Genomic DNA, 17,446 nt, shown 5'->3' with positions numbered 1-17,446 from the left:
TGGTGACTGCCAAATTCTAAAAAGAAAGACAACAGCAATGATTCTAATTGTCATCAAGGACACCAGTGTCAACAACTGCGACTGGCTTTGCAGGCCTAGTAAACAGACTGCATTTCCAGTGCGTTTTACGGTCACTGGCCACAAGCGCTTGACCAGGGAGCTGAAGGCCAAAAAGAACTAAAGCCAAGATCAGATCTAACAGCACAGATGCTACTTTGAGCCCCAAAGTGGCCAAGGAACACACATTCCAGCCTGCCCTGTCCGCACCATGGGCCAGGCCTTTGGTCCATGTGCTGCCTCCTCCCACAGCAGACAAGTCTCACGGTACAAGAGGAGGTGGGGAGCGAAGAGGAAGACACAAGAGCTGCCTGAACGCCACGTGCCACTAACAGGAGGACACTTGCCAGACATCCACCTAGGCTGTGTTGAAGTCTGCCCAATCCATGGACCACGGAAGCCACAGCCCAGTCTCCTCCCAGGTGAAATAAGGAAATGGAGACGGTGAGCCACACCACCAATGGCAAGTCCTTCTTTCCAAGACCTCTGCACTTTCCTTCACGACATGGTCTTCCAAAAAATAGATGCATAAATCAGATCCTGTCTTGATTACCTCTCCACCACTCCAGCACAGTACCTGACACACAGCAGGTCTCATCCTGGACCACTGCCAATCCAGAAAGAGTTGACACCTCAGAAAAGGCACACATAAACACATCCTCAGTGAGGTGTGGCCATTCACAGAGTTCTCATTCCCTCACCCCATGCAGGCCCGAGGTGACTGAGGGACCCTCAGTCCTTACCTTTCAGTTGCAGGACCCCTGGAGAAGAGCCGCACTTTTACCGAGCAACATGCTCTTCCATCCAAACAACAAAAAAAAAATCAAGGCCAGGTGCAGTGGCTCACACCTGTAATCCCAGCACTTTGGGAGGCTGAGGCGGGCAGATCACCTGAGGTCAGGAGTTTAAGACCAGCCTGGCCTACATGGTGAAACCCTGTCTCTACTAAAAATACAAAAATTAGCCAGGCGTGGTGACAGGTGCCTGTAATCCCAGTCACTCGAGAGGCTGAGGCAGGAGAAACGCTTGAACCTAAGACACAGAGGTTGCAGTGAGGTGAGACCACACCACTGCACTCCAGTCTGGGCAACAAGAATGAAACTCCATCTCAAAAAAAGAAAAAGAAAAGAAAAGAAAAGAAATCAAGCTATTTACGTCTGGGTGTGGCCAGTTACTTCTGAAGATCAATCATTTGACAGAAAGAGACTCTCCTCTATAGCAAAGTGCAGGACTGGATCTGCTACTTATCACAGAAACAAAACAGACAGAACCAGCCAGGTGCCATGGCTCACCTATAATCCCAGCACTTTGGGAGGCTGAGGCAGGAGGATCACTTGAGATCAGGAGTTCAGGACCAGTCTGGGGAACATAATAAACCCCATCTCTACAGAAAAAAAAATTTTTTAAAGAACCAAAAAAAAACCTATCTGGGTGTGATAGCATGCACCTATCGTCCCAGCTACTTGGGTGGCTTGAGCCGAGGAGTTCAAGGCTGCAGTGAGCTATTACCGCACCACTGCACTCCTGTCTGGCCAACGGCCCAAGACCAACTCCAGAAAACAGAGAACCAAAAGCAGCTTCCTCTGACTGCCAGCTCCAGACTCATCTGACAGTCCGGGCTCAGCATGGGGGCAGCACATGCCCATGACCTTTGGATTGGCCTCACAAAACCAACAGACTCACAACTTCTACCTCTGAGGGTTTTGTTTTTCTGTGTGCACATTTATGGATGCCAGAACAGAAACCAAACTGTTTTAACCTTCATTTAATTATTTATTTTTAACATCCATATTGAGGTATACTTTACATACCGCAAAATTCAGCCACCGTAAGAGTACAATTCAATGATTTCAGTAAATTCGTGCAATCATCGCCACAATACAATTTTAAAACATTTCCATCTTCCCAAAATGTGCCCATGTGCTGTTAATCACTGCTACCACCCACCCCCAGCCCTGTCCTAGTCAACCACTGGTAACTTTCCATCTCTCAAATAAATTTGTTTTTTGGGGGGACATGCCCTGTAAGTGAAATTATACAACGAGTAGTTCCTGGGTCTACTGTTTCCCCTTAGCGTGGTAAGTCTGAGATTCAGCCATGTTATGGCACACATGAGTAGTTTATTCCTCATAAAGCTGAACAGTAATCTGGCGTATAGAGGTAGCAGGTTTGTTTTATCCATGGGACACTGGGTTGCTTCCATGTTTTTTTGTTTTTTTTTGGGACGGAGTCTTGTTCTGTTGCCAGGCTGGAGTGCAGCGGCACAATCTGGGCGCAATGCAAGCTCCGCCTCCCGGGTTCAAGCAATTCTCCTGCCTCAGCCTCCCATGTAGCTGGGACTACAGGTGCACACCACCACACCCGGCTAATTTCTGTATCTTTAGTAAAGACGGGGTTTCACCATGTTGGCCAGGCTGGTCTCAAACTCTTGACCTCAGGTGATCTGCCTGCCTCAGTCTCCCAACATGCTGGGATTACAGGCGTGAGCCACTGCACTTGGCCCTGCTTCCACTTTTCGACCAGTATGAATCATGCTGCTGCAGATGTACCTGTCTGTGTGGGCACATTTTCATTTCTCTTGGATAAATTGCTAAGTCATATGGTAAGTTTACATCTAACTCTGTAAGAAACTATCTGGGCTATTTTACATTCCTACCAGCAATGTATAAGGAATTCCAGTTCCTACACATCCTTGTCAACACTTGTTACTTCCTTTTTGTTTTTTTTTTTTAACAGCTATACTAGAGCCTTGTTTTATGGTCCAGTGTATGCTCAATGGAGAATGTTCACCTACACTTGAGAGGATGTATTCTGCATTCACCAGGTACTCTATATATGTCAGTCAGGCTAAGTGAATTAATAATGTTCTTCAAGTCCTCCATACCTTGCCGATTTTGTCTAGATGTTCTACCAATTATCAAGAGTGGGATATTGAAATCTCTTAACTATAACTGATTAATTTCCATCAATCCTATCAAGTTTATGTTTCAGGTATTTTGGGGCTCTGCTGTTAAGTCTTCCTGAAATATTATATGAAATGTCGCAGCTGGGCATGGTGGCTCATGCCTATAATCCCAGGAATTTGGGAGGCTGAGGCAGGCAGATCACGAGGTCAGGAGTTTGAGATCAGTCTGGCCAACATGGTGAAACCCTGTCTCTACTAAAAATACAAAAAATTAGCCGGGCATGGTGGCAGGCACCTGTAGGTCCCAGCTACTCAAGAGGCTGAGGCAGGAGAATCACTGAAACCCGGGAGGCAGAGGATGCAGTGAGCTGAGATCGTGCCACCGCACTCTAGCCTGGGTGACAGTGAGACTCTGTCTCAACAACAATAACAACAAAAAAAAGGTTGCAGTTTGGCTCTAGTAATATTTTTTGTCTTAAAGTGTCTTTTATCTCTTATTAATACAGTTACTCCAGCTCTCAAACTGTCACTTATGGTATCTCTTTTCCCATCCTTTTGCATTATTCCTTGAATCTAAGGGGTGTCACTCATAAACAACATATAATTAAGCTGAATCTTGTTGTTTTTTGTTTTTTTTTGAGACAGTCTCACTCTGTCGCCCAGGCTGGAGTACAGTGGCATGATCTCAGTTCACTGCAACCTCTGCTTCGTGGGTTCAAATGAGTCTCCTGCCTCAGCCTCCCAACCAAATAGCTGGGACTACAAGTGCGTACCACCATGCCTGGCTAATTTTTGTATTTTTAGTAGAGACAGGATTTCACCATGTTGGCCAGGCTGCTATCAAACTCCCGACCTTGTGACCTGCCCACTTTGGCCTCCCAAAGTGCTGGCATTACAGGTGTGAGCCACTGCGCCCGGCCTTAATCTTGCTTCTTTACACTATCTGAGTTTGGCCTTTTGATTGGGGTATTTAGGTCCTTTACAGTTACTGCATTGTTGACATGGCTGGATTGACATTTGCCATTTTGCTGTTTGTTTTCCACGTGTCCTCTTTTTTGTTTATTTCTCAGTGAATAAAGAAACTACCTTCTTTCATGTTAAATATTTTTTAGTGTACAACTTTAATTCTTCTGATGATCTGTCTTTTTAAAAACTATATTTTAAAGATATTTTGTTCATAGCTGCTCTAGGCATTACAGTAAGCATCTTAACCACAATCTATGTAAGATTGATGCTAACTTGATTCCAGTAAGATACAGAAATTTTGCTCCAATATTGCTCCATTTCATTCCCCATCTTTTGTACTAATATCACATATATTTTATCTGTGGATATTACAAACCCAACAGATCATTCTAAGCCTTTGGTTGGCTTCCAGACTGCAGAACTAGTTAAGTCTTTCCAGTTAACCCATGCATTTGCCATTTCCAGTGTCCTTTATTTCTTCTCATAGACTCAAGTTGCCAACGTGTCATTTCCTTTCACGCTGAAGGACTGGCAGGTCTACCAGCAATGGATTCCTTCCGTCTTGTTTACCTGACAATGTCTTTTTTGCTTTCATTTTTGAAGGACTGTTTTTACTGGCTATAGAATTTTGGGTTGGCAGTTTTCTTCTTTGGATACTTTTAATATCATTCAATTCCTTTTTTCCACTGTCTCAAGTCAGAAGTCAGCTGTTCATCTTAATGCTCCCCAGACTTGCTGAGCTGTTTTTCTCGTTACTTTCAAGATTTTCTTTTTTTCTTTGGCTTTCTACAGTTTGACTATGATGCATCTAGGTCAAGATCTCTTTGTACTTACGCTATTTAGGGTTTGTTGGGCTTCCTGGATGAGGTTCTCCTCAAGTATGTTTTTGTCCATTATTTCTTCAAATAGTTTTTCTATCTTACCCCAGTCTTGGGCTAAAACAGAGCTGCTGTCCATCCTTACCTGCCTCTCTCCAAAACCACAGGCAGGGTTGTTACCACTCTAAACAGAGAAGCTGTTGGTCCTCACAGCTGACAGTGACTGGACAGAACCTCTTCACCAAACAGAAGGGAGAGGGCATGGGAATAGCTCCAGGACAAATGCCATAGTCTCACTGTTCTCACCTGAAGTTCAGCAGTTATAGGCATAAATACTTCTCAGATTGTTGTATGCCCCTGCTCAATCTTTCCAGAATGCTGAGATTGTTTCATTTTGCTTTTGTCAATTCTGCCAATCTCTCAACACTACCAGAAGTTGCCCTCCACCCTCAATTTATGTGGAATATAAAACACCCACACAAGTTGGGAAACTAAGAAAAATTGCTGAGTTAAAGAGAGAGAGGGAGGGGAGTAAAAGAGGGAGGGAGAAAGCTGATTCTACCACTGTATCTGCCTCTGCATGCTCCAAATCATCCCACCATAGTAGTATGTATACCACACACACACATGCACACATATATATTTTTTTATGATTCCAATTCACCAGCCACTAAAGAAAAAGGAAATTTTCTCTCCTATAAGCCATTAGAAACTGCCTGTAGCTTTCAATATGCCCAAATTGGGTCATAAGACGGTAATAAGATAGCATGAAAGAAAAAAACGGTAGTTTTAAAAAACACCCAAATAGAAACCCTATAAACAGAATACTATACAGCAGTGAAAATGGATTAACTACTGGTATGCTCAACAATATGGGTAAATCTCACAATGTTGAGTGAAAGCAGGAAGATAAAAGGTACACAATATATAATCCCACTTATTTAAAGTACCAAAAAGGAAAATCTAATCGGCATTGTCAAGAACGTGATTACCCTTGGAGGACAGTGACAGCAAGCGAGCATGAGGGGGCTTCAGAAGTGCTAATAACTTTTTTTTTTTTTTTTTTTGAGACGGAGTCTCACTCTGTCCCCAGGCTGGAGTGCAGTGGCATGATCTCGGCTCACTGCAAGCTCCGCCTCCCAGGTTCACACCATTCTCCTGCCTCAGCCTCCCGAGTAACTGGGACTACAGTACCCACCACCATGCCCGGCTAATTTTTTTGTATTTTTAGTAGAGACAGGGTTTCACCAAGTTAGCCAGGATGGTGTCGATCTCCTGACATTGTGATCTGCCTGCCTCGGCCTTCCAAAGTGCTGGGATTACAGGCATGGGCCACTGCACCCAGCCTCGTTTCTTTCTTTGTTTCTTTTTTTAAGTGAGAGGGAGTCTCACTCTGTCACCCAGGCTGGAGTGCAGTGGTGCAATCTTGGCTCACTGCAACCTCTGTCTCCCAGGTTCAAGCGATTCTCATGCCTCAGCTTCCCGAGTAGCTGGGATTACAAGGGCAGTCCCCTATGCCTAGCTAATTTTTGTATTTTTAGTACAGACTGCGTTTTGCTATGTTGTCCAGGCTAGTCTCAAACTCCTGTCCTCAAGCAATCTGCCTACTTCAGCCTCCCAAAGTGCTGAGATTATAGGCATGAGCCACTGTGCCCGGTCTATAACATTTTGTTCCTTGATTAGGGTTATGAGGTTGTGTTCAGTTTGTCAAAGTGTATCTAGTGGCTCACATGTGCACTTTTCATTACATATGCTATACTTCAATTGAGAAGTTAAAGAACGAAAATTAAATTCTACTGGCATGACAGTTTAAAATCGGCATGTCAGTCTTATAAGACACTGAATCTGAAGCCAAAGAGCTTCAGCTAACTTAAACTGTGGATTGATACAGATGTGCCCTATGAAGGACTGAAAACCAACCTGGGAATTGAGAAAACCACCACACTGTGCACTAAAGGGAGGCTCCCAAGGGGTGCTCCAAGCTGGACACTCCCAAGAAGAATCCGAAGACTTCTTTAATACCTTCATTTGAAGGTATTAGAAGAAATCAGAGCCATGTGCTCCAGAATGGATTAGTTTTAGAATGGCTCTGGGCTGGACATGATGCTGTGATTCTGTCAAAACTCACATCTGTACTTTTCCAAAGAACGACAAAAAAAGTGTGAGAATTTGGGGAGACACTAGGCATACATGTGACATCTCTTTTTGAGTAAAGCCGAAGACTGAAGGGAAGTTGTCACCAACACAGAGTCAGTCACCTTCCTCACTAGACACCAAACATGGAGGCTGATTCTTGGTACCCGTTACCTGGCATACAATCAACCTGCAAGGCAGAGATGATTGCTTATCTTACAAATGAAGAAACACAGGCTAAGATCTCTGCTCAGGATCAGGCAGTGTGTGTGATGTGACCCCAACTCTGCCTGCTGGCCTGTGAGCTGGGTTCTTTGCTCACTCTCACACTGCTTCACAAATGCCCTGGGTGTCTCAGTGCTCCAGGAGGGCCCTGACACCAGCACCACCAGCACTTGCGTTCATCTCCGTCCCCTGCTTCCTTCCTTTACTGTCATAAGGAAAGCAACACAATAGACTGCAGGAAACAATGTTGCATCTTCTCAGTTTGGAAGGCAATGACCCAGTGAGGAAAGACACCAAGAGGCCCAGTGCAGCCCCTGGCTTTGACAACAGAAAGTATTTGGGTTTGGGCCTGAACTCTGAGTTTCCTTTTTTTGAGACGGAGTCTCACTGTGTCGCCCAGGCTGGAGTGCAGTGGCGTGATCTCAGCTCACTGCAAGCTCTGCCTCCTGGGCTCATGCCGTTCTCTTGCCTCAGCCTCCCGAGCAGCTGGGACTATAAGTGTACAAGTGCCCGCCACCACACCCGGCTAATTTCTTGTATTTTGTTTAGTAGAGACGGGGTTTCATCGTGTTAGCCAGGATGGTCTGTATCTTCTGACCTCGTGATCCACCCGCCTTGGCCCCACGAACTGCTGGGATTACAGGTGTGAGCCACCGCGCCCGGCCAACTCTGAGTTTCTCTCTTTTTTTTTTTGAGACGGAGTCTTGTTCTGTCGCCTAGGCTGGAGTGCAGTGGCGCGATCTTGGCTCACTGCAAGCTCCGCCTCCCAGGTTCACGCCATTCTGCCTCAGTCTCCCGAGTAGCTGGGACTACAGGCGCCCGCCACCACCACGCCCGGCTAATTTTTGTATTTTTAGTACAGACGAGGTTTCACTGTGTTAGCCAGGATGGTCTCAACCTCCTGACCTCGTGATCCACCCGCCTCAGCATTCCAAAGTGCTGGGATTACAGGCGTGAGCCACCGTGCCCAGCCAACTCTGAGTTTCTTTAACACTTAACCTCTCCCTCACAATCCACTGGCCTACCCTGCAGGGGAACATGGTGATTACAGGAGAAAATGCATGCCAGGAGCCCAGGAATGCACGAGGGACCCCATGCACATGGACTGCACCATGAGCATGGACTCCTCCTCTTTCTGCCCTGACTCCACACCAGCCCCTGACTGCTCACCCCTGCTGAGCTGTCATGGACTGGTCTCCGGCTGAAAACACAGTCAGAGAAAGGGAAAGGAGACTTGGACCTACAGTTTCATTTCTGGAACTTTAGAAGAGGACCTTGGTTTTAGAATGGGGACTGCAAACAGCAGAGTCAGACAGAAAAGCCCTCTTTGGACAGCAGGACCACAAAGTGTGTTTCCTCACACCAGGAGGCTTTGTCAACAGGAGTGGCCTTGGGTTTTCCCATTTATCTTCCCATTTTAAATGCTATGAACATCGGATGATCTCTGAAGTCCTCAGGATCCCAACAGTTTGGGTTCCAAAAACGAATCTGACATAAGACTGGAGGCTGGGGTCACCCTCTGGGGTTAGTTGACACGGAAAGGTGAGGAGCCACCAGCTGTCACTTACGAACAGGCATAGAGAGACAGACCCTCCACAGGGAGAAGACTCCAGTGGGTGGTGAGAGAGAGAGCGCAATGGGCCACAGAGGAGTCTGTCACAGGGCCAGCCGGGGAGCTGTGGCCACACCACAGCCCTCAGTGGGTGTCTGGGCGTGAACATTCTGCAGAGCTCCAAGGAGGTTGATGTCAGAGCAGGTGCTGGGTCTGAATTTCTCTTTACAGAGAAAAACGAAGGTTTTGAAGTCAAGAAATGGGTGGTAGATTGGGTCTTATTTTTATTTCAAGCTTTTACCTTAAGAGACTCACAAAAGATGAATATGAGGAAAGTCACTCTTGAAGTAATCAGTGTTGACTAAGGACAAACGAACAGAGCAAGCTGAAGACCAGAACCAAGTGAACGTGGAGTCAAGTGAGCACCCCGTACCCGCTCTGAGGAGGGTACCCTGGGCTGGGCTCCCGACTCTATCCCTAGCCAAGTGACCAAGGCAGGTGTAGCACCCCTGGCCCTCTGATCCCCAGATCTGAAAAGCAGGGAAGCATAACCAAATGAAAACCTCAAGTGTCCCTACAAATCAAAAGCACCAAGTTAGACAGACAGCAGGCGCATGGGTGGCAAAGGCCTACTGATGGCAGGGGAGCCGATGAAATGTGCCACTCCTCCTCCTGTGAGACCCACACCCAGTGTTACTTGCAGCTGGGACCTAGGGCCCTGGAATGGCCACAACAGCACAGCTGCCGGGGGGGGTGATGACCGAGCTGAGCCTACAGCCATCTCCACAACCCCACCAAGCTATTACCAACAGGCCTGGAGTGTGGCCGGCCCCAGTCTGGGCACACTGGGCCTGTCTCCAGGTTCCAGCCCCTCCCGCTGGCTCCTCCCACTCACCTGTGTGAGGTGCGCATGTCCACGGGTCCATCACCCACCAGCCCTTCGCCTCTGCCCATGGCCATGGCCGTGACCTCTGTTGCCCTCAGCAATCCTTGGGCTGGACCCGCTCCCGGCTCAGGTGTCACCCTCATGTCTCCGTCAGTGTTTAAATCTGGAGCCAACAATCCTCTCTCCATTTTTATTTTCTTGCTCTCCACATCGTCCTCTGTTGGGTCCCGTTCAAGCGCTCGTTTCTGACTCCGTGTTCGGCATGCTTCTTCAGTCATTCTGAACTTGAGAGGGAGGAGAAGACACAACATTTTAACTGGGTGCAACGAAGGTTCCACCTTCTTGGAAACTTTTCACTGTTGCTTTCAGTGTTTTCCTCCCTATGGGAGGATGGCAAAAGAATGTACAACAAACGCAGGGCCCAAAAAACATCCCCAGGACATTTCATCACTGCCTTGAGGAAGGCGAGGGAGGATGGGGATGTCCCCAGCCTCCACCGTGTGGCTGAACATTGGTGGAGCCAAGCTACACCCTGCCCGGTTGGGGGCAAGAGGCAGCAGGGAGCTGGATAGGAGCAGTGGAAGGCAGCTGCTCATCAGCAAGGAAAGGCTCAACAGCAAACAGACAAAAAGTTGTTCTAGATCTGAACTACCTGCCTTTGGGATTTTGAGCACCTGTCATGTCTGGAATCCAGGAGGGCGGTGACTGCACTGTTCCAGGAACAGGGTCAGGGCCTGGGACTAGCCCTACACTGTGGTGACTCGAGTTAACCCCAGCTTCTCCCCTTCAGTGAAGGGAGGTCTCCTCACTCCCTGCTCACCTCTGGGGAGTGGGGACTGGGGGTCACATTTAACCCTTTGGTTGCCAGCAAGGTACACTTTGAGTAGGGTGAGGCCTGGCCCATCAACATGCCACCGCCCTGTACCTGCAGCACACACATATCTTGATTTAAAGAAGAAAGAAAAAGAAGAAAAAAACAGCTGAGTCAGTTTTTGATCCCATGACATCACTGGGCTCCACATGACCCTTCCCAGGATTCAGTAGGAGAGACAAAGCACTTTCCAGAAAACCAGTCTGAACCGGTTCCAGACAACAGGCTGAAGTGTTGTTAACCCTCACGGAGACAGGACGACAGCACAGCGATGTCTGTCTGCAGGGAGGCGGCTGGCATTCCATAGCAGGGTCTGGGACACTGGCACTCTTAAAGGGGCCGCTCCAATCCCTGGCCTCGACGCCCCAACAGGACAGGTCACAGGAACTGAGACAGGGAGAGTCAGGTTCTTAAAAAAGCATCCCAATGTTTACCAGGGAACAAAAGAGAAATTTAGCAGCTGAGCTCTAGTAGAATTCCTGAAGTGTCACAGTTTTCCATGGGATGGTTGGCGCCCACTTGGGCCCCACAGAGAACCCTGATTCACACCTGTGGCATGCTTCATGCTGAGGCCCTCTGGTCCTATCTGTGTCCTCACAGGCAGGGCACTCATCTTGCCAGAGTCTTTGTTTCCTCACTGGCAAACACCCTAGGGAGGCATTCCCAGGTAGAGCCAGGCAGACCCAGTCTGGAGACTGGGGACAGCACAAGGCAACACAGGGGTCCTGTCACCATCCATGGGACATGCTCCAGAGCTGACACATCTGCAGCTTCCTTAAAAGAGCTGATTTCACAAATGAGCAATAGCGCAAGGCCCTGCCCAAATGTGCCCCCTCATGCACTCAGACTGAAAGGAAAGACAGAAACAGCTGCTTCATGCTCCTGGAGCCAGAGGGAAAGCAGGTCGTCTACACGTGTGTCATGACAGTGTGGTCCAGCCAGGGCACCCGGGCACCGGCTCAAAACACTGGGGTCTCCTCAAGGCCAGGAAACCACCGGTGTGCTTTGCACAAGCCCAGAGCAGCTCTGTGCTTCCTCCCTACCCCGTCTCTCTCTCACCACCACCCAGGTGCCACGGTTGACCCCTAACACGACCAGGCTGAGGCAGGGAGATCCAAAATCTCAAGGGCACAGGCTTTCAGACTCGCCCCCACCTGTCTCCAGCCCCTCCGGCATCCCAGCCTGCACCTACCACCTATCCCACACCAACTGTGCAGCCTCCGCTGCGCCCGGCCAGCCTGTACACCCCCGCCCCCCCTCCTGCTCAGCTGCCCCTCAGCTCCTCCATGGAATGGAGCCCAGGAAGACTACGGTTGAATGTGGAGGTCAAGGCCTCACTTCTCTGGGGGAGGTGAGGAATGCTACGGTGTCCCTTCTCAGCCCTCAAGTTCTATGGTCTCTGTCCTTCCTTCCTCCGATGTGCCTTGCCCACAAACCCCATCTGAACTGCTCACTCATTAACAGGTTGCCTGTCCCACCTCCTGTGAGACCCCAGATAAGTCACTGCCCTCAGAGTTGGGTCCCCTCCTCTCCTTTCATTTCCCTCACTGTGGGAGGAGTGGGACATTTCTCCTTCAAGCACTGCCTTAGACAGCAGGTATGTGCACTCCCAGGCCCAGGGAAGGGAGGAGCCTGTCTAGGTGAGAGATGAGGGGAGACCAGGACCTCAGACAAGTAGGGCCCCCACCCTATGGGTGAAGCTTCCCAGTCTGGCCTGATAACTACTGTTGGGGATGACGTCCCCGGGTGGACAGGCAGAATGCACTTCCACCTCCAGGACATAGCACCCTTCCCTGTGACTCAAAGAAACCCACATGCTCCTCACTCTGCCCCTGTTCCAGCCAGGCGGGGCCCCTCCCAGCACAGCCTCCTGCCCTGTAAGCCCTGGGCTCAGTTCCATGAAGCCCATCTGAACCCAAGACCCTGAATGAGTTCTCACAGCTGCTCCAGCCCACATGGACAAGGTGGAACTGACAGCCATATCAGGGGGGCTGTGCCTGTATGGCCTCACTTTGTGGTCACTGGTATAGGACCAGAGGCCACCCAAAGGTTCTGAGAGATGCAGGGCAGAGCAGGGCCTCAGATGCCCAGCAGGGCTGCTCCCTCCAGTCCCAGAGACTTCTCCTCTTGGGCCCCCCATTGTGATAGCGGGTCAGAGTCCTCAGCATAGGGCTGGCCGTCATGTACTCAGGGTGCACAGCCACTCACTATGAAGCCTAAGGCCTGGAACTCTGCCAATCCCAGGCCCAGCACTGACGGCTGGCCTCACAGTGCCCGCCTGCCCTGTGCCTGTGCCTCCCAGAGGCAGGCCACTGCGGGGCCGGGCCCTGCGGCACCCCTCCCCCACCTCAGGAAGGACAGGCACAGCTGGAGGGGGCGGGGCCAGCCCCGCAAGTGCAGGGGGCTCCTTTGGCAGGAGGCTCCTCCACTGCCAAGACCAATGACGCAGGGCCTGCTACTGGCCAATCCTTGGCCACCACAGGACACTTGCTTCTGGGGAGGGCAGGTGCCGGTAAGGAGTGGTTCCTCCCTCCTGGAAGCAAGTGAGACCAGTGCCCCCAGTACAACAGGGCTGGCAGCCACCACACAGACCCAGGAGCAAAGTTGTCAGGAAGAAGAAAGCGCGACAGATGACTCCTGCAAAGAGCAGTGGGGGGTGCATTAGAACACTTCCTAAAAGTAGGTGAAGAGGCTAGGTCACCCTGACTGGCAAATGAGGATTCATTTCAAAATTCCCAGTGAGAGGGGAGAGTGAGGGGAAGGCAGCTCCGGCGGCAGAAGTTCCAGGGAAGGCCTGTGCGGGAGCTGCCAGTGCACAGAGAGCATCCCTGTCCTGTAGGCCGAGATCCTCTGCCGGCTACTGCCCACACAGATGGATCCCAACAGCAGTGTGCCCATTTGAAAGAGGAGAGCACTGAGGCTGCCAGAGCTGCCTGAGACACAAGGTTGAAGGTCAGCCTCACCCTCCGCCTCATTCTCTCCAAACACCCCAGGCCGGGCTGCAGGCCAGCACAGATGAGCAGCACCAGCAAGGCTGAGTGGGCATTAGTCTCCTCACCCCCACACACTGGGCTGGCAGGTGGTGGGGGCGTAGCCCAGCTCCTCCTCAACTAGGGGCCAAAAAGGGCAGGTTTCAGCCACACTAGAGACCCCACACAGACACAGCGCAGCACTGACAGGGAGCACCTCCATGGGCTTTAGGGCAGATACAAATGCTGCTTTATTTTCGTAAAATGCCACCATCCAACTGGCCTGAGAGCCTCAGGCAGAAAACATGTTCTAGAACAATTCCAAAAGGCTGACCGATGCTGTGGCAGGAACCGGAACTCTTAAAGAGGACTCGGGGGACAAAGAGAAGGCACCCAGCACACTTCTGGCACACCAGGCCAGTAAGCATCTCTTGATAATTAAAAGAGAAATTAAGTACATAGACACAAATCATAAAGCCAAACCCCTGAGGTCGCACTGCTAATACTAACTCTACCATAAAATGCCATCTATGGCACCCATCACTAACATACCCATAGTAACTCTTATTTCAGACAGGAAGAAAGTGAGGCTTCGCAGTAAGAGGATTAAAGCACTGGCGGGAGCGGCAGGGCTGATGCTCTCAACAGTGGATTTAAGGCGTCTTCCTGCCTCCTCACCCGACAGCAGCTCACCGAGCCTCCACTGTGGGCTGGGGACTCAGTGATGAACAAGACAGAGGGAACACCATCCGCCCCCCATGCTGGAAAGGAGCGAAATGACAGAGGGTGTTGGTGACGGTGCTGTGGAGACACGAGGCAGAGTACGGGGCAGTCAGAGCACGCAGAGGGACGGGGGGCTGGGCAAAACGGGCGGCTCCGGAAGTCAGCCCTGAAGGAGACAGGGCCGGAGCGGAGACGTGAACTGGGGGAAGCGCTGGCCCAGACCGGAGGGGAGGAATCTGGCTTGCTCTAAAGGATCACCTGGCTAGAGGACCACAGGGCAGGGGAGCGGTTCCTTCGGTACAGCTACACTGGGGAAGGGGACAGAGCAGAGTTCCGGGAGACACGGGCACGCCAGAGGGGGTTGCTTTCTTTCACTTGTTTTTGCCTGAGCAACTGGACCAGTGGGACTGGCTTTATCTGAGATGGGGAGGAGATTTGAGGAAAGAAGGTTGGGCTACAATTTGGATGTGCTGAGTGCAAGGCCCATGATGAGTCCCATGGAGATGTTGAGGAGCAGAGCCCTGAACCTCGGGGCAGCCACTGTCCTCAGGAGGCACAGGGCACCTTGGGGCACCTCCTCCTATCAGGAAGAAGGGCCCATGAAGCAACCAGTGTTGAGTCAGATGACAACGACGGGGTCGAGGTGCTAGCCTCGCTAGCTGTGAGCTGCGCCCAACACTCAAGATACAAGGGCCCTAAAGGCATGCAGCTGCAGCAAGCCTGCGCCCAGGTGCCCACCTCCAGAGCGCCCCTGTGGCCCTGCCCTTCACAGAGACAGATGCACAGCACAGATGGCCCTCTGGACCCAGAACCCCTGTCTACTCTCCTCCCGGCAACATAGCCTGAGGAAGCTCCCAAAGTCACATCCTGGATCTGCACCCCCTTCAGTGGCTCCCCCACTTCCTAAGAGTCAAACCAAGGTACCTCGTTGTGGCCCAGAAGGGCCTGTGGAGGGGGTAAGGAGAGAACAGGTGGGCCAAGTTTTGGCATTGGCAGCGCCTGCCTGACAAGCTTACATCTTCCTATGCAGAACAGACACCTCCATCTGCTCAGAACTGTGGCCCGAGCCACTTCCTGACGCACATCTCTGAGTAACAGTGACTGGGACTCATTCCGGAAGGAAGACACACCAGAAACAGCAGCTCTGGACTTCTCAACATCAAACTTTGTTAAGGCCAAGTACAAAAGATACAACTTCACTTGGGAGACAGGTGTTCCAAGCAGTCAGCTTCTACAACTAGACACAGCACGGAACAAAGACTTGGTCTCAGCTCCATCACACACCTGCTGGCTGGCCAGGGGCCAGGGGCCAGGGGAGAGGCCTGTCAATCAATCACAGGACCAAGGACACAAGATGGACACAGAAGCTTCAGTGGGCCGAGAGAGGACGCCACTGCCCCTTCTTCCACAGTATTTATCAAAGATGTCCACGCAGCTTAAATCATCTACCTTCTGTGCCGCATGCTAGAGACTCTCAAATTCTAAACGGTCAACCCAAACTTTTTTCTTTAAGAAACAAGGTCTGACGGGCGGATCACGAGGTCAGGAGATCGAGACCACCCTGGCTAACACGGTGAAACCCCATCTCTACTAAAAAATACAAAAAACTAGCCGGGCGAGGTGGCGCCGCCTGTAGTCCCAGCTACCCGGGAGGCTGAGGCAGGAGAATGGCGTGAACCCGGGAGGCGGAGCTTGCAGTGAGAAAAAAAAAGAAAAGAAACAAGGTCTGAGTCTCAGTTTCCCCATCCCTACTTCACAGCCAAATACTATGTGAAGAAAAATGGAAAGAACTGTGAGAGAAAAGTTGCAGAACAGCATAGTACCACCTGCATGGTTTTTTTAAAAACAGGTGTATACAGGGGGAAAAAACTGAAAGCAACTTCACTAAGATCAAAACTGAAAGGAACTGGACCAAAATCAGTAGTAGTAATCTCTGAAGAGTAGATTAAGAAACTTTCACTTACTATAGTAAACATTTCTGTATTGCTTGAATTCTTTCTGTTAACAGTGACTATGAATCAGTCCTGTACTCAAAGAAAGCAACAATTAAAAAAGAAAACCAGATAAAACAACAGCCCCACCTGCTAAGGATAAGAATCAAAAGCACGAGTGTGAAGCCAGGCACAGTGGCACATGCCTGTAGTCCCAGCTACTCAGGAGACCAAGGCAGGAGCATCACTTGAGCCTAGGTGTATGAGTCCAGCCTGGGCAACACAGTCACGCCTTGTTTCTTCAAGAAAAAAAGGAAAGAGGCCGGGCGCGGTGGCTCAAGCCTGTAATCCCAGCACTTTTGGAGGCCGAGACGGGCGGATCACGAGGTCAGGAGATCGAGACCATCCTGGCTAACACGGTGAAACCCCGTCTCTACTAAAAAATACAAAAAACTAGCCGGGCGAGGTGGCGGGCGCCTGTAGTCCCAGCTACTTGGGAGGCTGAGGCAGGAGAATGGTGTAAACCCGGGAGGCGGGGCTTGCAGTGAGCAGAGATCTGGCCATTGCACTCCAGCCTGGGTGACAGAGCAAGACTCCGTCTCAAAAAAAAAAAAAAAGGAAAGAAAGAAACTAACAAAGACAGACAGTACCGCATCCAGGTGAGGAGGAAGGAGGCTCCCCAGGGTGAGAAGCTCTGGAGAGATAGGGGAGGAGGCCAGCTCCTCCAACACTCCAACACACAGGACCAAGGACACAAGATGGGCACAGAAGCTTCAGTGGGCCCAGAGAGGGTACCATTGCCCCTTCTTCCACAGTGTTTATTGAAGATGTTCACGCAACTTAAATCATCTATCTTCTGTGCCACATGCTAGAGACTCTCAAAATCTAAACAGTCAACCTAAACCCCTCAGCTCATCCCCACAGCTTGCCTTCTATATAGGCCACAAGCCTCCCTGAGTGGCTACCACAGTGACCACCAGGCCACAGCGTGCCTCACCAGGACTATGATGAGGGCCCTGGCAACAATCTCCATGCCACTCAGGAGTTTCATTCTCTCCCCGCAACTCAATGTTAAGCTCTTCAATAGAATAAACTTTTTTTCCCCATTCATCTTCACTTTTAGTGTAGAGCAAACAGTATGGGCTTGGTATGCACTGCTGAGTTACGCCTACGTTTCTGTAAATTAGCCTCATGAAGCATGTGATTCCCGGGGTTGCCCTACAGGGCAAAGAGGAGCAAACAAGTAAAGTGCTTTCATGAAAAACTCCAAGAGACAGGCACGGTGGCTCAAGCCTGTAATCCCAGCACTTTGGGAGGCCAAGAAGGGTGGATCACGAGGTCAGGAGATCGAGACCATCTTGGCTAACACGGTGAAATCCCGTCTCTACTAAAAAATACAAAAAACTAGCC

General features: G+C 50.3%; 1 protein-coding gene across 2 annotated transcripts in view; it reads right to left on the bottom strand.

Moving 5' to 3' along the window:
• GATAD2A (GATA zinc finger domain containing 2A) overlaps window positions 1-17,446 on the bottom strand; it is a 128,256-nt gene that overhangs the window by 34,963 nt on the left and 75,847 nt on the right. For both annotated transcript variants that reach the window (XM_011925874.1, XM_011925875.1), the window contains one exon: window positions 9,552-9,821. In XM_011925874.1, the coding sequence (XP_011781264.1) occupies window positions 9,552-9,820 (269 nt within the window). In that variant the 5' untranslated portion in view covers window position 9,821. The remainder of the gene's footprint in view (window positions 1-9,551; window positions 9,822-17,446) is intronic.

This window comes from Colobus angolensis, unplaced genomic scaffold (assembly GCF_000951035.1).
Source record: "Colobus angolensis palliatus isolate OR3802 unplaced genomic scaffold, Cang.pa_1.0 Scaffold66, whole genome shotgun sequence".
NCBI classification, from domain to species: Eukaryota; Metazoa; Chordata; class Mammalia; order Primates; family Cercopithecidae; genus Colobus; species Colobus angolensis.
The sequence above is the reverse complement of the archived record's forward strand: the minus strand, read 5'-3'. Positions and strand labels throughout refer to the sequence as shown.